This window comes from Tetrao urogallus (genome assembly GCF_951394365.1).
Source record: "Tetrao urogallus genome assembly, chromosome: 15".
In the NCBI taxonomy this organism is placed as follows: Eukaryota; Metazoa; Chordata; class Aves; order Galliformes; family Phasianidae; genus Tetrao; species Tetrao urogallus.
The window spans coordinates 7,494,666-7,515,273 of record NC_136828.1 but is presented as its reverse complement, the minus strand read 5'-3'; the positions used below and the strand labels follow the sequence as shown (position 1 = coordinate 7,515,273).

Genomic DNA, 20,608 nt, shown 5'->3' with positions numbered 1-20,608 from the left:
ACAGCCAAGCAAAATGGTTCAACATTCTTCCATCCCTCCTTCCTTTCATTCTTTCCACCTGCTAAAGAAAAAAAAAACAACACAAATGTTTTACTTCAGGTTAAGGAAGACAAGATCACTGTGGTCTTATGAATTCCGCTACATCACACTCCTGCATTATTTATCTCAAATTTAATTATGCATGGGCCATAGCCTTGACTATTCATGTCTATTACAGAAATACACCTCATGATTTACCATATAGGTAATGGAATCTAAAGAAAGGCTTGTTTAAGCCCACGGCATTACCTATAAAATCCCAGAAATGCACTGCTGTTGACATAAAACAACTCCCAGAAACTTCCAGAGCACTTTCCCAGAAAGAGAAGCCAAGGGGTAAGTTTTCAAGACTAGCTCACTCATTACAAACCAGATGAAAGTGAGCTCAGCTGGAAGATTCAGCCTCCATATTCATTGTTCTTTCACGCAAAGAGCTACATACACTCGCATTAAGCACACAGCATTCAATAATACGACCTGAGTTTTTAAATCATTAAGATCTACAGGCACTCCTGTCAGTTCCCAGGCAGTTCCATAGTCCCACTGCATTGGCTCAGCTTTATGGAACCACAAGGCAAAACGATGCTCCACCAGAACAACCTACAATTAGAAATGAAGGCTCCATACCTTTTAACTATGGGCCAGATTGATTAACCTACAGCTACGTGGTCTTTCACATTTAACATTCACCACAAACCTCAAGGAATACACCCCATAACACCGACTTTGTCCCAACGTTATTTTTAACCACAAAAACAATTTTTTTTCTTCAAAAAAAGACAAACAAATCAGAAGTGTTTATTCATACAATCCGTAAACACTTCAACATAATGCGAGATATTAAGTTAAAAACTTCCAGAACTCTCGAGTAGGCCACTTTTGAAGTCTGATAATACCCAACAGAGCCGTTCCGCTTACGAATTAGAACGATTAAATACAATAAGTCAACAGACAGGAGCCACGCGAGCCCCCCGCGGCCGCGCCTCGCCTTCGAGACCCGCAGCTCTCGGCAGCCCCCAGCCCAGGGGGCGACACCGAGCCCCGGCCACTGCCCGCTCCCAGGAGGAAGGCGCAGCCCGCGACACTACTGGGCAAACGGCCGCTCCTCCCGCGGGCAGTTCTGTGCCGGGGCCGTTTGGCAGCTCCCCCAGTGGAGGCGGCCGCAACTCACGAAGGAAGCGGGCCCCGGCAGCCCCGGGCCGCAGCGTTCCGCACGGCCGTCCCCACCGGGGGAGCGGCCCCCCACCGCGCGAGACCGGCACGGCCCGTCCGCTTCGCCGCCCCTTCCAGAGACCCCCGCCTCACCTCAGCCGCCCCCGGCGCCGCCGCCCCTCACATTCCGCCGCCCTCACACCCCTTTGTTGTCCTCCCTCCCCCCGCCGCTGTTCCTTCCGCCGTCAAGCGCCGCCGAACGCCGGAAAGCAGCCCGCTGTCGCGCAGACGACTGCCGTAACACTACACTTCTCCCCTCCTCCCCGCTGGGCTGAGGGCGGCGGCTTTTACACGGCGCGGTGCGGCGCGCCGAGAAGGCGGGGCGGGGCGGGGCTGCGGAGCGGGGGTAGCGGAGTTACCGGAGTTACCTCACGGCGCGGCTGTTTGCCTACAAGACCGGGACAGAAGTATGGTGTCAGTTTGCGTAGCCGGGACTTGTTTCTTGGGAGCCGAGCCTCTTCTGGAGGCGAGGGGAGTTACAGGGTGCGGGCTTTCTCACGTGGCGCTGTCTTTCGGCGTAAGTGACACTGTGATATTTGGCTAAGTCCTCGTTTTACCTTCGCTCTTAGTGGGTTGCAGCCGCCAGCAAAGCTCAGAGTGACAGTGCTCGTATCCAAATCCAGTTTTTCTCATTTCTCACTTTTTCCAGTTTTTTTCACTTTGTCAGTTTGTTCAAGGTTTCAAAGGGGTTTTAAAGTCACGAGAATCTCTTCCTTTCTTAAGCAGACACAAATCCAGTTTTAGAGACTGCAGAGAATTGTGGACCATCTTTACACAAGCAGAATTAGCTTTCGCTGATGTTAAGTGCTTCCTTTTAGTTTGTATGTGGAGTTCTACTATGTTGCATCTTGTTACAAGTTCCAGTAATTCTCAAAAACATCAGCATTTGTGATGACTGCTGGTGATCAGATCATGTTCCAGCCATAAAGCTCATGGTTCTGTGTTCAGTTGCTCAGTGTTTGCAGCAAAGCCAACTTCCTCCTATAAATACAGTTTATTGTTGTGCATTGCATTGTGGATAGCAATAAGCTATACAGCAGTACGGTGCTGTGATTAGATCTGTGGTCTGTTGTGTTCATTATCCATTTGATTTCCTTAAAGTCCTCCCTTTTAGCTAGCAAGCTTTAAATTTATCATCAATAACCAATTCTTGTGGCAACCTGCTGCAGAATAACTGCCAACATCACTATGTTGTCCAGTGTCATTCATCAACTATTTAAGTTGTCTGTTGATTTCACTCCATTTAAATGTATCTGTTAAGATCTTGCACCACGGGGTTGGATTTTGGAAATACTAAGCATTGTGGTTAAGCTTCACCATCCCAGCAGTGGTATCGCAGAGCCTGGCTGCCGTATCTTCACTCCGTTCCACCCTTCGTGCTGCTTCTCCTAGAGTCAGCACATCAAGCTCCACTGATGTTGTCAACACCTGAGGTTGCCTAGGGATCTTCTTGGGTTCCTTGCATTACAGCTGCACTTTGCTTTAGCACCTTTCTTTAATGTGTGCACAATGCTTTACTTTTGTAAACTTGTTACTTGAAGTTTGATTTCCAAGTCACCTCTAGCAATTATTCCACAATAATTAAAGAACCTTTCTGTTAATATTTACTGCTTGTGTACAGCAGCACCTCTGAACCTCTGGCATCTCATAGCATCTGCTATACTGTTTTGGAACCAGATGAGAGCCTAAACAGATTCCTCTGAAATCTCAGAAATTTTTCTCTACTTTACCAGCATTTCAGGGTGAGAACTATTAAAAATGTTTGGGTATACTTTTGATATCATCTGTGCACTCATACTATCCTCAAAGAAAGAATTGAAATAAAACATTATTTGTCCCTAACTTTCAAACAGTGTATGAATTTTCGAATTGTTGGGGACATAGTATGATGGCACATGATTTACTTTCTGTAACTTAGCCATTGAAAACATTCTTGAGCAATGACAACTGCAAACTGCTGTTAAATGATTTGTTAAATACTTAATTTAGTTGCCTATTAATAGTTGTATAATAGTTTGTCTCCATTTACTTCTGTTGAATGTCTGACCTCAAAATACAATTAATTTGCTGAATATCTGACCTGAAAGTATAATTGCTTTGCTCACCATTTTCAACTAAAGCTATGATAGCTCTGCATGGGTTTCTCCTATGATAACATTCTGCCAGAAAAGCATCCATCATTGGGTTACATCCCAGTTCCCTGCAGCGGTAAGGGCAAGGTGCAGCCAGCTTTGCAGAGTCAGGCTCCGCTCCAGGCCGAGTGTTGCCTTGCTGAAGTAATGAGGTGGGATCAAGGCACTGTGCATGGGTGCCCATGCTCTGGCAGTTAGCACAGTGTGCTGTGCGGTGTGCAGAGATGCGTAGGTCGGAGCCTATCCGTACACACGCGTGCTTTGGTTTTGACTCAGGAAACAAACACTGGGCACACCCAGAGACTGGTGTTTGTGGGCTGCTGAGTAGGAACGCAGCTGGGGCACTTGGGAAAGCTCCGCATGGCTCAGCCCTGGAATGGAGCAGGGCAGGGCTGGCGCGGAGTTCCCTGGTTTCGCTCAGCCCGCTGTTGGCCTGGCTCCCACTGCGGTGCCCTGGGCCTGTGCGCGCTGAGCTCACGGCGCAGTGCACCTGAGGCGGTGTAATATTTCACAGAGCGCTGTGTCCTTGCGATGCTGGCTGCAGTCACTGGGGCTCGTTCCTGGCTCATAAAAACGGATGTAATGGAGGAACGCTGCTTTTTCGGAAGAACGTTTTTCGGAGTCACAAAGCAACCCTAGATGCGAAGCTTCTCCTCTTTTAGAGCATTTCTAGGGAAAACTGATAAACGTTTGAAACGACAGCAGCGTGGAAGGGCGGTAGATGCCGCCCCAGCCGGAAGGCGCGGCTCTCGCGGGAGGGGCGCGGCGGGGCCGGGTGCCGCGGGGCGGGATCAGCCCGGGCCCTGTTTGAAAATAACGAAAAGTTCCCAAATGCTGCTCGAGCCGCTGATTGGCGGAGCGACGCGGGGCACGTGACCAGCAGCCAATGGGGCGGCGGAGGCGGCCGGCCGGTCGCGCTGTGAGAGCGCAGTGTACCTCTGCGTAGGGTTCGGCGGCGGCTGTGACGGGCCGTTGCGGCGCGGGTGGAGTGGGGTGCGCTGCGCGTGAGGTGAGAGCGGTCTGGGGGCGGCGGTCGGGCGCAGGCTGTCCTGGGGCGGATTCCTGCGGGAAAGGGGCGGCCGTGGGAGGCAGGAGCGGTACCTTACCTCCCCTCGGTCCCCTCGCGCCGGGCTCCGTCGCTACGCTTCGGCGGTCCCCGCTGTGAGGGAAATGTGGGAGCGCAGCTCGCCGGCTCGGCTCCGCGCCACTTCCGTGCTCTGAATGGAACGGGGAGCCCCGGGACTGCGGTTGCCGGCACCGAGGTCTCCGGACCTGAAGAGAACTTCCGAGTGTCCTTGGGAATCGGGCACGCGTTGGAGATGGAGCGAAGCGGAGCTGCGGTGGAGCGGCGCGGCTCCCGGCCCGAGGGAGACCTGAGCTCGTTATCCCTCGCGCTGGTTCTCTTTCGTACTGCTTGAACAAAAGGAGAGGGGGCCGTGCGGCACGAGACCCTCGGCGCGATGGGAAAGCTGCTTTCCAGGAGCAACCGGCTGACTTAGATTCTTTGAGCTTCTTCTCTGCCGTGCAGTGCTTACGATGGTGTTTTAGTCCTGCCTTTGCTTAGTCTTTCTTCTCTCTTTTATTTCTCGTTAAAGTAGAACATGCTCTGACTCTGGCAGTCGGGCAGAGCTATACAGATGGCCAACGTTATTCACAGAGTTAAATTGTTCCCTTATCAGAAAAGTTATTTGATATGCAAGGATTTTTTGGAGTTCCTTATTCTGGGACTGAAACAGATTTTAAGCTGAGGTCCTTGTGATCTTAGGACTCTGATTCCCAAACGGAAGGTTCTTCAGTAATTTTAGTTGTGTGACTTTTTTTTTTCTCTAAGAAATACGCACTTCTGATGTCACTTATGTGAAATAACTTCCTGGAACGATTATGCTGAAGTGTTTTTCTCATTGTAAAACTCCATTCCCCACCCCTGAACACTTCCACTTCCTGTATGATGTAGAGGTTTTGTAATGTCTGTGACCAGCACTTGTGCTGCTTGCATGCAGGAAGTCTGGCATCCCAGATGTCTTTTCTGGCTTTGTGAAAACAAGTAAGGTGCAGCCAGCAAGTGCATGCTGGAGCCTGTGACTTTCTCTTCTTGTTGGTGGTTTTTTTTTTTTTTTTTTTTTTTTCTCCATTTACCTGTTTCTAACAGAATATTAGTAACACTTTCTTCATGCAGGCACACATTCTTCCCTTTTTGTAGTGAGTCTGTGCAGTGAAAAGTTCCTAATTGGTTTTATTAATTACTTTCCAGTCAGTTTACATGCTGACTTTAAGCTGTTAAAAATCAAGTAGAGAGGATAGTGGTGGACGGGAATCAAGGCCATACGCTTTCCGATAGCTCTTTAGGAGAGATTTATGATTTTTTTTTTTTTCCTTTTTTATAGGGGAGCTTTAGTACCTCACCCCAAACTCAGATTTCTCAGTTTGTATCTTTCATCTGTGATAAACTTGAAAATCCCTCTGAGGTAGGATACAGTGCAGGTGTACAGAGAGAAAACCTAATGGTGGTGGAACAATCTCTGCCTTGTTGTGTCCTCTCTGTAGAATAAGTATAGGTCTACCAGTCTTTCCTATGTTTACAGTTTAACGACCAATTTTAACTTGCAAATAGTCTTTAGTAATTGTAGCCATGGAACAATGTATTCTTAATGGCTGACATTGTGAGGGTGTCCCTAATCTTTTTTTTTTTTTTTTTTAACAAGGGCACACTTACAAGGATGCTGTGCGCATCAATTGCTACTTCTCTGAAAATTACTGGGTTCTGTGTACCTTCTGTAATGTTTATGGCTCAGTTAAAATCCTTTTGTTTGTGATGTGTTATAAGGTGCAGATTAGTGCATTCTCTTGCTTTTTCCAAAGTGCAGTGTTATAACCTGAGAGCCAAATACAATCCAACAGTAACTGTCTCTTGATTGCAGGCCTTTTGGTTCCAAAGGGTTGTTTGAAAGCTTTCAGGAGTAAATGTTACACTTCTTCACCTTGTCTGATTTCTTTCTGTTGACACAGGTAATGGTTTTATTATTATGCTTACATAAGTCAGAAGGAATCCTTTATTGGGACTTCTGAAAGATTTTTGTTTATGTAACAAAGTTAGGGATATCCTGGGTGGATTCTCTTCTTTTTAAATAATGAAATTTCCTGTTGTACGAGTGGACAGAATTAAGCATCCAAAAGGATCTCAGACTTGTTCTTTTATGTAGTGATTTGACCACAGCAATGGAAACCAGTCCTTGATTTCTCACTGCACCTACATCACTTCTTTTTATCTGACTTTACCTCCTGTCCTTCATTGTTAGAAAAGAATATCTTCTTCATACATCATTTGCTATGTCTGGTGAGTGTCTGTGGTGCCTTATATGTTAGATGCTCATTAATGTCAAAAGTAGTCTTTAGCTCACTTAAAAATAGAACAGATGTGTAGTGAACTGCCCTATGTAAGGAATGTTAATTGTGGTTGGTTTGAATTTTCTTCATAAAAGACAAGGATACTCTTTGGAAAATCCCTCCTTATACACACTCATTTTCCTCTTCTTTTTTCTCCTCTGCAGCATGTACTTCTGAAAATATGTAGAACTAGCAGCAACCTTGAGACTTTTTGCTGGAAAGCTCTTCATTTGTTAGTAAGAAGAGATTTAGGTTTGTCTAACCAATGCTAAGAAATGGGGTTTTAAAACTAAAATTCAATAACTTCTCACCTTTGGCTCCCAATCTAAATAGTGTGATATCTATGAGATTGGAGCTGATGCTGTGCATCAACGTGTTTGGACCCAGCCCACTTATCTGTGACATCCATGGGAGATTATCCAGAGCTTTAGGACTGATATTTCTCCCTTGTCAGGACTACCTCATATAAAAAGGTGGTACCTATAAACAGGTAACTTGCTAGTTACCTGTTTATTAGAGTGCAGTATGCATATCAGAAGGCATTTCATTATAGTATCTACTTAAGTCTTCAAGCAGGAGTTACCAACTTAAGGTGCTTGATTTCCACATGGCTCTTGTATGTGTCATTTGTTTTTGGGACTATGACATGTGCCTGTGCTTATGCTTGCACAAGGACTGCTGGCTGGTCTGGATTGCTCACTGGGTTGCTGCAATCTATCTGCACATCTAGTCTAACCAGATGCTATCCCACTGGAACTTCTGTGGAGCTCTTATCTTTGCCCTAGGAATTTCTGGAATTTCCTTCTCCCATGGCTCTCTGAGGTATCCGGATATATTGTGCCCATCAATCATATCTGGACTGTGATTGTTTAGGTTTTAAGTGGTTTTGTCTACTGTAGTGAGAATTTTTTTTCTCTTATTTAGCAAGTATATCCATAAAAAGCTTAGGTGCTCATGCTGGTGTTAACAGAGGAAACTAGAATCCTGAGTACGTTCTTGGTGTCTCTTTGAAGTTTTTCATTCGGTGTTTCTCTAGGGCTATTGAAATCAAAGTTAATTTGGAGGTGTGTCTGAGATATCCTCTTTCTCACCTGTGTTCTGTGTGCTTCTGCACAGCTGTAGCTGAAGTGTGACATTTGACCCTCTGTGTTGTGTTGACTACAGCAAGCATCTTCCCTCTGACAGTGTGATGTGCAGTAGCCTTGGGAAACCTGGTGAAAAGAATGTGGTGATTCAGTAGCGATTATCACGTTTTTATTATATCCAGCAGAGTGCTTTTGAGGCTGGTCTTTAGTTTGGTCTCCAGATACGCACCTCATTTGTGGGAGGAGCGGAGCACCACTATACAATGAAAAATAGAGTTAATTCACTGCGTTAGTTCTTAATGCTTGATCCTTTAATTTTCCAGGGCAGAATATGAAACAGGAGTTTTAAACTCTGTGGACTTGCCATGGAAGACTCAGAAGAACATCGCTTCAGCTCTGTTGAAGAGGAAACCAGATACTGGAAAGAGTTGGCTATGAAATACAAGCAATGGTAAGGCAGTGGTTTCATTCCTTGAAGCTGTTTGATAGGATGTATAAGCAGTGCATGCCAAGACAAATAGCTGAACTACCTTGATTTTACCTCTCTGTGTGGTGCTATGTTGAGTGGCAGCAGTAGCAATGCAGTACCACAGGTCTCAGCATAGACTGCATCAGCCCAGAATCCTTCGTGCTTATTTGAGCTACTAATTCACTATTACTGCTGCCATGACACTGCTGCTTTTGATCCCTTCTCTGGTTTTGAGTAGGACTGTGTGTTGGAGAGGGGCATAGAGCTTTCTGTGCTAGCAAATAGTATTTTCTTCCTCTCCAAAATCCAGAAATTGTTTTGATTCATTAAGGTGAGTTCTGTTGCTGGAACTGTGTTCTAGTGCTGAGAATACACAGGAGGAACTGCGTGAATTCCAAGAAGGGAGCCGAGAATATGAAGCTGAACTAGAAACTCAATTGCAGCAAACAGAGTCCAGAAACAGAGACCTTCTTTCAGAAAACAATCATTTGCGAATGGAACTGGAGTCCGTTAAGGTAAGAGGATGATACAGTAGCTATGTATCCTAAGCATGAAGGTGAATGAGACTGATGTGTGCAGATTCATCTTGGAAAAATTGAGAAACAACCATCTGTAATCTGCTTGAAAGAGTTCGAAATACTTCAGTGTCTCAGCTAATGTTTCTGGAAATCTAATTCCAGAAAGATGTTCTGTTCCCCTCCCCCAACTTAGTGATTTCCACACCCCTTCCCCCCTACAATCCTTTTGGCATTAAAAGCTCTGTGCCTTACTTAACTGCATTTGTTCTGTCACTCTGGTGACAGACTGGTGTTCTTGCTCTATTAGTGGCATAGCAATATTAAATGCTCTGCTTATTGTATGGAGTGTTGGCCTGTTCTTTTCCCCATAGTCACGTAAATCCATAGAAGCTGATGAGTGAGGAGAAGTTCAACAAAAACTTGCAGTTCATTTGGTTAAGGAGAGAATAGATTGCTTTCTTCTGTTGTAAGAGCTGAGAGAAAAGGGCAATGAATGAACTGAAGCAGTCGGGAGAGGAAATAGTAGGAACTGGCATAAAACTTCTAAAAAGTGGAGAGTAAATGTTTCAGAAAACCTTGTTTAATTTTCACAGTGGGTAAGTTTATAAAAACATATTCTGCTTGAAATGAGCATTTTAACAATTGGTTATTCATGCAGCCTGAAGATTGCAGTAACAGCCTGCAGTGAAGGAATAGAGGCTCTATTGATGGTCAGGTCAGCTGATGGTTTATTACAATTGGCTGAAAACAAAGGCTCAAACCTTGCAGTTCTGGTCTTTTATCTGAACCAATCCAAGAGCGAAGCATTAAACTCATGAAGCTATTGAGCAGTGATGTTAACTGAACCCATCAAGGATTGGTGTCTACATCTAGGTTAACACAAGTGAACTTGTACAAGTTGTAGCTTTGAATTTACCGGCTTGATGTGTGTGCTTGCTACTCCTTAGAAGCTGGAGTTCCTGAAGTATAAATGGAAATAATACTTTTGAAGACTTATTTAGAGCATTGAAAAGCTAGCTGAAAGTAATCTGCTTCTTAGAGAGCTTTTGGGGCTCTTAAAGCCAAAGTGCACCTGTGCTTTCAGGGATCAGGAATTATGACAACATGTCACCATACTTAACTAAGTAGAAATTAATAAATTCAGAATGGTTTCTCTTCCTTCCTCCTTATCTCTGTGTTATATGCACTAAAGCAGCTCTCTTCAGATTATCAGTTATGATAGACTATATGCCATGGTTCCAGTGTGTGGATTTGTTTTTGGTGACTTCAAGTGTGACTTCAAGGGTGACTTCAAGGGTGACTTCAAGACTTCAAGTGTGTTAAATTCTAAACAGAGAAGAATGTCAGGAATGCTACTTATCTAGCAGTCTTGGAGCTTTAAAGTCTCTGGCATGTTGAAGTCATCCAGTAGCAAGGTGGTGGAGTGTATGCTTTTGTTGTCACCTGATGTCTGGAAGTGATAACTAGAGAGAGGTTTGTGCTGGTGAAGTTAACCTTCTTCCCCATTGGTGTCTTTTCTAAATATGTGCCTTATGTGCATGCTGTAAAGGAAGACAGTTTGTTCTAGGTTCATGTCTGAAGCTTGTTGCATAGCTGCACCTGAAATGTTTTATAATCAAGACCTTTGAACCTGCTTTGGGTCAATAAAACCTCAGCAGTAGTGAAGAATCCTGATGGTTCCTTTAATACTATGTAAGCGTTGCACTTGGGTGTTCTTTTTCTTGATGCTTAGTTCCCTAAGTATTTCTTACTTATTCTCAATTCTAAGAAAGAATTATCTTCTTTCTCACATTCTGCTTGATGAATTTCTGGAGCTCCCAAGGCTCAGAAATTAGTCTTGTGCTGACATCCTGGAGTGAAGTGTACATGTTCATCCCATTCTGCAGAATCAGGTAGAGCAGATGGCAGGCTTACAGCCTTTTGCAGATAATTCCACTCTGGCCAGTGTATTTGCCTCACAGGTCCTGTAGATCCTTTCTGTGGTGTTTCTTGATGCTATTGCTCAAGGAGGTGCTAATTCTTGGGCCTCTGTGTTGTAGTTGTCACCTGCCTCTCAAAACAGCAAGGCCCTTCTGGCTGTCCCTTTTCTTAAACAAACAAAAAAAAATCTTTTAGATTGCAGGATGCTGTGTGATACGGGAGCTTTGTATCCTTTGCCTGTTGAGATACCTACAGTACTGGGCAGGACCCAGGCATGCTGGTGTAATTTCCTTCAAAAACAAGACAAAAAACAAGTAAACCAACAAGCTGTTGTTTAAGCCTTTTTCTCAGAAAAAGGTAGAGGTTGTCTGCATGTAAGATTATGATACGTTGTGAATGGAGGAGAGATGGGGAAGTGCAAGAGAGAGCTGTCTGGGACAGCAGGGAACTGCTCCGTGCTGTGGATGTCAGGAACTGTTCCCCAGCACTATCATTTGATAAAGAGTTATAAGAACTCTTGTCTATTGGCAGCCCAGAAATATGTGAGCAATTGGCTTTGTTGATATTTTACTTCGTGTAAGCTCATTGTTCTCTAAGTACTTCACAGGATCTTTTTTTTGCCTTTAAAGGGACTAAGGCAATACCAAGTCCCTGATAGGCTGTTTTATTTGTCCTTGACTAGGAAAAGTTTGAAATGCAGAATTCAGAATGGTACAGGCAAATCTCTGCACTGGAAGATGACTTGGCACAGACGAAAGCTATTAAGGATCAACTTCAGAAATACATTCGAGAACTTGAGCAAGCAAATGATGACTTGGAAAGAACAAAAAGGTGACCAGTCTTCTATGTTCTCTTCTATCACCTCAGTTCTGTCCTGCAAATATGGTGACTCTAAGTAATCTGTAATGTTGGGCTTTTTAGCACTGCCACTCTGAACTAACCTGAGCTAAATACTTACCTTGTTGATGGTTGTGATGAAGGTATTCAAGTAAAATTATGAATGAGATTTTTTTTCCCTTCTGTTACTCCAACTACACTATTTCATATTCAGTAAAAAGCTAAAATTAAAACAAAAAATAATCCTAACCCAAAAGATTTTACCTTCTCTTGTGGGAGAGGGAGTTTCTGTACTCCTGGTAATAAAATCTTGTGTATTGTCTTTCAGAGCTGCTATAATGTCTCTTGAGGATTTTGAGCAGCGTCTAAACCAGGCTATTGAAAGAAATGCTTTTCTGGAGAGTGAACTGGATGAAAAAGAAAACCTTCTGGAGTCCATGCAACGTCTGAAAGATGAAGCTAGAGGTGAGACAGCAGATCCCCTGTTCTCCCCTCCTGTACTTGTTCAGTCCAATCTGTTTATCTTAGTTTGACTTTCATATTTGTGTCTTTTAAATCTGCCATCTGAAATGCTGAAGCTTCATGCCCCACCATGCTTCTGTCTGCCTCAGTCCTTGAACTTGGTATAGAGGAGTTTACAGGTGCTAGAGTCTGTTTTAGACTTCTAAACTGTAGGAACGCTTTGGGATCTTGAGGTGTTAAGAAGAGCCAGCCCTGCTAGGGCATGTGCTTTCTGATTTCCTGTAACCTGTTAAGGTCCTCTTTAGCAACCATTAACCTCTGTTGTTTCCTGGCCTGTGAAAAGAGTAGTCAATGAAATACTGATAGAATGGTAAAGCAGTTGGGCTGTGACTGGCTTTCAGTTAGCTTTGACAGTTAGCCTTGTGTGTTAGTTCCTCAACACGTCGGTAAGACTGGATGAGAAAATGGAGGAGGCTGCACAGATGTGGAGCTGAAGAAACTTCCAACTCTGCTCAGATTCTGTGACCTTGAGTGGTTCACACTAGCTACAGTCAGTCTATGGGACAGGAGTTCTCTGTTGCTGGGCTGGATGGTGATGGTTTCCACTTGGCCATAGCCTATGCTTCCTTGATATGGAAGGAGGGGAAACAGTGCAGTACGTAGGAATCTCAGCCTGGTAGGGAACTGGGATGGGGTGTAGCCAAGATACTTCAAGTTGCAGAACTTCAGTCTTGATGTGCCTCCACTTACTAGTCTGTAACATCTGAAAGTATTAATTCACTGCCTCAAAGAAAGTCATGTGAAAGGGTACGCAGCTTAAATCAGGATAACAGCAACTGAACTAAATACTATAAAAACAACTTGAGCTGCAATCCCAGAGAAGCTTTAAGTATTCATCCATATTTTGAGTGTATGCCTGGAGTGGTCTTTACAAGGATAAATGATTTTGTTCTGCTGGTAGAGGTGAAGTATCTTACGAGCAAAATAAACTCTCTCAAATGCTTTTTATCTTAGTGAATAATGATTCTAAAGACTTGCTGCTTTCCTCACAGATCTACGGCAAGAACTTGCAGTACAGCAGAAACAGGAGAAACCCAAAACACCAATGCAAACTAGCCTGGAAACAGAAAGAACAGACACTGCAGTTCAAGCATCCTTATCTTTGCCTTCAACTCCCTCCGTGCACCGAGCACCCAACATCAGCATACCCACCCCTGCGACATTTAGGAGAGGTGTGTGACAGAGAACGAGCACAGCAAAGCAATGTCATACCCTTGTTTTCACCATAGATTCTGGCTACGTGACAAATGGGAAAATAAGAGCAGAGCTGAGTGTTTCAGTAAAATCCACTTAAATCCAATCACCGCGATCTCAGTATTCACTGACTGCAAGTTTGGGGCCTTATTCATAGGCTGCTAGTTTCCATTTGATGTGGATTGTCCAGTAATAATGATTGTAAGGGACTAGGTGAGCTAGTAGGACTTGATTATTTGTTCCCAACTGTTTTGGAGATGCGGGGCTAATTCAGGGAAGAGTTTAGAAACTTCTGCATGATCTTTTATGTTACATTTCTTGAAAAGGCTTCTCTGTGAGGGTAGATGCTTAGAGAGAAGTCTTCCTTTTACTCTGGAACAGCAGTACACTGGCAAGTCATCCTAGCTAGCTGTACTAAATTACTATCTCTGCTTTTGTGCTAATAGAATCAGTTACTGAAATAATCAATGCTCATTAAAAATAAAAATTCCGACCTTCTAACACTGACTCCTATCTCTTCAGTACTTAAAAAGTCAGAAACTTGTGTTAGCTGTGTATCAGAGATTACAACAAGGAGATGTACTGTCACATGCTGGTGACTGAATATTACAGTTAAGCACAAACAAAGATTGATTGTAGGCTTTGGTGCTCTTAACCTAATTTGGTAGGGGAGAGCTCTCAAAAAAGATTGAAAAGAGATTGAAAAAAGAGTGGAAGATTTATTGTAAAATGGGATGATGGCCCTCTCTGAGAGCACACTTTTGGTCCTGCCGCAGTAATAGGGATGCAGAGCAGGCTGGTAAAACAAATGGCTAGAAATTTAAACCACGGCTTGTTTAGAGACTTCAGTTTAGGACTTAGTAACTTGAGCTATCTCAGGGAGTCAGTGCTTCGTATTTCTAGTGGACGTGAAGGATTTGAAGGTCAGATACAGAAAGGTGAAGGTACTAATGTTTCATCTGCTCTATATGCCAGGCAGTCTTCTGATTTTGTCAAAGTGGGTTTTCTGTTTGTTTCTCTGTTTGTTTTTAAACAGTGGGTAATGTATTTAACCTGCCCTGTAGGTTTCGAGGACAGTTACTGTGCAACCCCCCTCACACCTGCTGCCAGAATATCTGCACTTAACATCATGGGAGACTTGCTGCGAAAAGTAGGGGTAAGTGTTTACCTGATAGCCAAAGTTCTTGGAAAGAAAGAGCTGTCTGAACATGTAGCCAGGATTGAATATCTGCACTGCTGCTCGGACAAGACTGGAAAGCCCATCTCAGCAAGCAAGTTAGCTAAGTGCGGCCTTGAAATTTGGCCTTGATTCTGTACACTTCTGAACAGCTCTGAAACAAAGACCCATCTCTGTTTTTCTGAGATCTTCTACATGTGTGGAGTCCTGATCTCTCTTCCTCTCCACACTTCTGAAAGAGTATGTGCAGAAAAAGACAGACTGGCATGAGTAAATGATGAGGGAATCTGTTCTGTTGGAGGGCAGAGAAGAAAGCAGGCTGATGCCTGCTGTCCAGTGGCTTCTGATAAAAGTTTTCAATAATACTCCAGTTGTTGTTTTAAGTAGGACCTAATGGCTTGATGAACTAATGACATTTAAAATAGTGCTGATGCTGGAAAGTTATCACATAAGTTCCTCCTGCCTTTTCCCCCATGCTCCAGTTCTTCTTGTGTTGGCACAAGTATTTGTATGACTTGACAGGCTGACTTGTGGAATACAGCAGGAAGTTATCTTAGCGGTGAAGGTGGAACCATTTAGGAAAGGAGCCTGTGGTAGAGAATAGGGTATCTGTGGTACCACCCAATACACAACCTGATGTAAGTTTAGGGAAATAGATAGTTCAAGGTAGTATACAGCACTGGTGTCAAGAATCTGCAGGTTCCTCTACTAGATGACTCATTTTAAAACAAACTAAAAATTGCACACTTGCTTTTTTCTGCACACTGTGCAATTTTTGTGTCAAAATTACATCTTGTGACGTTGTACATTACCTATCTTTACCTCAGGCTTTGGAGTCCAAACTTGCCTCCTGCCGAAACTTTGTGTATGACCAGTCTCCAGACAGAACCACAGTGTCCATGTACATGAACAGAGATGTCCTTGAAACACGCATGAGTTCTCATCAGCCTCTGTGTGATACAGGGTTAGTGCCATTCTAAGCTTTTTGCCTTAGTGAGAACTTTCTGACTGGTAATGTTTGTTTCTTGTTTGTTCTTTATTTTGGTAGAGTCAGACCTGTTTCTGAAAGGAAGGAAACTTAGTTATTCAAGATTGATTTCCATGTTTCAGACCAGATTAAAAATTGTAGTCTCTGCTGCTGAAATCTGAAGACTAGCTGTGATCAAGATCAAATTTAAAGCAATTGTAACACTTTATAGTAAAATCAGTGTTTAAATGTGAGCAAGTACAACAGAGGAAGCTCATGCTTATTGGCTTTGTTTGATTTATGCTTTGTTCTTGTGCAGTGATGAATCAGCAATCAGCAAAATTTTGGCATATGGGGACTTCCCTTATCATAGTTAGGATTTTTATCCACATGAGAACTGGAGGAATGGGGGGAAGTAGATAATGAATCGACTCATTTGAATTCTTTATAGTTGCTAAGATGTATTTCCAGGGAGCAGCTGACAAAAGCTATTACCTAATGAGCTGGTTATCTCTTTCCTCCCATTCCCAACACATGGGAAATGTATAAGTATATTGCAAATTAGAGTTCAGTATATAAGCCATGCCAATCCTGTACTGGATGGTTGTCTTTGTTTTGTTTTTCCCAAGTTTTCTCAGTATTTGTAGTACAAGTTACTGCAGATGCAACTATTCAGCCAGACCCTTGATCTGGGAATACTCGTTTGTCCTGTTAATTGGTGCCCAAAGTTGTCATGTGGGAAGAACGTTCCATGTAGTACTTACTATTGCAGCCTGGGGAGAAACCTACAAGAAAGCCTCAAGGGCCATACATTTGTGTATTCCTATAAGAAATTACACTTCTATTACTGTAACATAAGAACTGAAATTCTAACTTCTGTAAAATCTAGTCTGTCACTACTCAGAGAGAAATGGAACCTTGTTTTACAGTGGAGAACTTATCACTTGATATTCAGGCCATTGTTTTGTTTGTTTGTTTTTTAATCTGTTGGCTTCTCTGGCTTAGTGTTGCATTCTTGTAAATGACCAGTTACTGTGACCGAGATGATAAAACTGAGCAAGAAGTGCTCTAAATTCTGCTTTGTATTTGCAGGTTAGTGAAACGCCTGGAGTTCGGAACAAGACCTTCAAATATTCCAGGACCAATGAGTCATCCTTCACAAAGTGTTGTTAAAATGCTGCTATGAAAAGGAAAAATGAAATCTTATGTACATATAATATGAATATCAATAGGCAACCAGACAGAAGTGTAAGAGTAGGTGAGCCCTGAAAAAGAAGCTACTACTGGTAATGGCATCTTACGGCTTTGCCCTTCTGGCTTTTATGCTGTGTTGTGTGGGTAGTGTGATGAAGCAATGTTGCCTAGCAGCACAGGACATAAAATTGCTTCCTATATTCATTGCTGTGAATAACTCCTGCTTTGACACTGCCAGTTAAAGCTCTTGTCCCTTTACCTACATCAGGTTCCTAGTGCAACTCTAGGTTTTGGCTTTTGCAGTTAATAAAATCACCCATGATGTTCTGGCTTTCTGGTGCTGTCACCAAAGTTAGGGGAGTGGTTATAGGTAGAGATAGGTGTATTTCTGTGGAGAAACTGCTCAGTTCTTTGTAGGTTGCTTGCTGGCCAGAATCTCACTATGTGAAATTCTGTCTGGTGGTGAAGCTTTGTAAGCAATGATTTACTTTAAAGAGCAGGTAACAGTTAAGAGTTGAGGAATGCTTAATACTTATGGTACTCAGGAGATCCAGGTAGTGGAGAAGTTTGCCCTGTATTAGCCTATAGATATACTTTTGCTATATTGTGGCCCATAAAGCCTGGCTGTTGATTTGAGTTTCTAGTTCTAACATATTAATAAGTGGGTTTTACTACTTTCCAGACCTCCATTTATTACTGTGCCTTGGGTATGTGTGAATTTATCTTATTTTATCTTTGTTTCTCTTTAATGAGAAATGTTTCAGCTGTTACTAATTTAGCAATGGTTTTAGCTTGAAAAGTTCTTTCTGCTGGCCAAGTATATCAGAATAGTGAGTTCTTTTTTAAGTTGGCGTGTTTCCCCTACAGAAATACACTACATTTTTTTTAAAAATGAAATACACTCACAGTATTAATGCACATTAGATAAGCTTGCACTTACAACAGCAGTAATGGCTAAACATTTTTATATCTGGGGAGAGAGGGAGAAACTTACATGACAATGCATAATTATTTTGTTTTTTCAATGTGAAAACAACTACTGATGCATCTATTTCTCTGGAATAGAAAATAACCACAGGCCATTGCCATTATTCAAGCCGTCTACAAAGTTGGCTTAACTAGGGAGCAGAATAAAGCTTATTTTGAACGCTAATTATTCACTTTGGATTTTTTTTTTTGCAAGTTGTCATGCGTACCATGTAAGTATTTGTCATCAGTTTCTTTGCTGTTTCTTATCAGTGAAGCCTAAGGATACATTTTTGCTGAAATTATATGCATATTTTTCTACATCTCTTGTTCTCTTGTTTCTTACTCTAAGGAATGTTACTGCCATAGCTAATGATGCCTTCTGGATTTTCACAGTGCTTGGCATTACTCTTAAAATCTTGAACAGAGGCTGTGATCTGTTCTAGTGTTTTTGTCCTCTTCTGTCACACAGAGTTGGCACTCCTTTCTTACCCATAAGGAGCTAAAGCACGAGCTACTTCATTAGTTGTGCTGTCACATGAACTCAGTGGACCATGTAGCCTGATCACTCAAGATGAGTTCTGTGTGATCTTGTCAGAATTTGCCTGCTTAGTGAGCAGTTGACTTCTGTTCAGGCTGGGAGTCAGCACTGATGTAAGGTAGAGACTTAAAGTCAAGGCTTTGCTGGAGCCATGGATTTGAAGTTGAAGTGGCTACTGATATTATACTCTACAGATATGTGTTTTTGATGTGGCTACAGGTGGGAATGCTGTTGAGAATTGTCAAAACAATATAGTGCAGATCAATTGCCTCTGTAACGATGCATCTGTTGACAGAGGAACTGTAGCTTGCTGTTATGGGCTAACCTTCGTAGGCAGCTAATATCATACATCTGCATTCTTGCTTTGTGTGTCCAGAGGGATGGGGAAAGAATTGGAAGGGTAAAAGTTCAAGGAAAAAACAGCTCTCGTGGGTTGAGACCAGGACAGTTTAATAGGTAAAGCAAAAGCTGTGTCTGCAAGGAAGGCAAAATAAGGAATTTATTCATTGCCCTCTTTGCCTTCAAGCTGCTATGGAGAAAACTAACTCTGTCCCAGCCAAAACCAGCAGTTAGGACACTGTTGCAGAAGGGTTCTTTCTGCAGTGTCACAAAGAAAAAAAATATCTCTGAAGCTTATTTTGCTTTACAGAATGGGGTCTAGAACCTAAATTCCTCAAGCGGTAGGTAGTGCTTTAACCACTGCACTGTTAGGCTTCTGAGTTATGTAGACGAAGTCCTTTTAGAAAGGCATGATGTTCAGTTTACAAGTTCTAATGCAAGTACTGGTGCTTAACGCCATTTTATTGAAGTCTGACTTCCTCAATCTCCTTTGCACATGTACAGGCTTGCCAGCATAATAGCCAATTCTTGAACATGTTGACAGAGCTATGCTTCTTGGCTGACTATACAATGAAAAGCTTTTGCCCCCTCACCAACTTGTCATCGTAATCACTCTGAATGGATTCTTATTTAAGCTCTTCCTTTTGTATTTGCTCTAAAAAGAGTATTATTTGGGGTCTGATTCTGCTGGCTAAGTGGTTTCTGCTCTTAAGCTGTCGTGTTCTTTCTGATTTTTCTGCCTTGAGGAATAATTATTAGTTGTAGAAGGTGATCATCAGTGGTTGGGATAGATGCTTTTGCATGATTTGGTCTTCCTGTAGTCAGACTGCTTTAAAGTTAATCTGCAGTACAGTGTAAGACATCAAGAAAGCTCTTTGTACTCAGTTTAGAGTTAATCTTCCTGACTTTACAGTGTGTGGTTCTCTACTGCCCCAGTGTGACCGTAAAGCTGGCTGCTATCTGTGAGTATTAGGGCTGCATGGGTTGGTTGTAGGTCCTGGTAGTTGCCAGGAATGGGCTGCAGACCTGCTGAAGTGATCCAAATATAATTTATTTTTTTTTTAACTGCATGCTGATCCCTTAATACCAAATAGCTTGGGCTTAGATCAGTGTATCTAGTGTGGCCTGCTGTTTCTATTTGCTTCCAACTTGCTTTTGGAGGCTTTCATGGGAACTACCCATATACATGCAGATTAAACATGCGGATTCAGTTATCTAAACACAGGCATTTAGAGCCCTATCTGCTTCCTAGATGCTGCACTAGAAGACTACAAGTCTCTTGTAGGTGTTGCCCATCCTTGGGTACATCCTAGGGTTTCTCAGCACCATGCCTTCATGAAGTGGCTAAGCCTGTCTCACGTGCTTTGTGTCTTTTTTTTCTTTCAGCTGAATGTACATGTCTTCTTTCAAAAGCAATCACTTAGAAGATATCAGTTTTTCATTCTAGCAGACACAGTTGATATTCTCAGAAAGGTATTTGAGTTGTAAAGAAGTTGTATTGCATCTCCCATTTCCTTCTGGTGTGTTGTATTACACCCAAGTGACACCTGCACACAAGAATGTTGGAGTGGTTTTTATAGACTTTTATTAGTGTGTAAGCACATCCATGGTGCATATAAAACTGTAACAGTTGATTTAATTTGAACAAATGATATTTTATTTTTCAGTATGTGATTAAAAAGGCATTTCCACCTTGTGAATGGTGCATCAGGGGTGTAGTAACCAGGAAAAAAAATACTATATTGAATACTTAAGACAAAATGAAAGTTTAAGAAAAGATTAACTGACCAATGCCTTTTTTCCTGCAACAGTCCTACAAATCCTTTGTAAACTTCAGTTCACTGAGATTTAAATTGTCTGAACTACTGGAACTCACTTTCTTGGAAGATTCTTCATGAATTGCTCTGAGTTTATAACAAAACTTCTCAAAAACATTTCATGATAAAAGTTCTGGAGTACTTTTAACATGAATCTATACATTGGAGACAAGGCAGTTGTGCTTTCATCATCATCCAGAGGAGTGGGTGTGTGTGACCTTGACACTAAGAGTAGACTTAAACAGTGCTAAATATCATCCTCCCTCCCCTTGCTGCAGTGCAATTTTAAGCGTGT

At 42.6% G+C, this 20,608-nt stretch overlaps 1 protein-coding gene across 1 annotated transcript; it reads left to right on the top strand.

Annotated features, from left to right (window-relative positions):
* Positions 1 to 8,217: 8,217 nt before the first annotated feature.
* Positions 8,218 to 16,642, top strand: NDE1 (nudE neurodevelopment protein 1; the record flags this gene model as incomplete). The annotated part of the gene is made up of 8 exons (XM_079542725.1): positions 8,218 to 8,303; positions 8,683 to 8,836; positions 11,442 to 11,590; positions 11,925 to 12,061; positions 13,111 to 13,290; positions 14,377 to 14,468; positions 15,317 to 15,453; positions 16,549 to 16,642. 8 exons carry the CDS (start codon positions 8,218 to 8,220, stop codon positions 16,640 to 16,642), a joined length of 1,029 nt encoding a protein of 342 aa, XP_079398851.1.
* Positions 16,643 to 20,608: the final 3,966 nt, after the last annotated feature.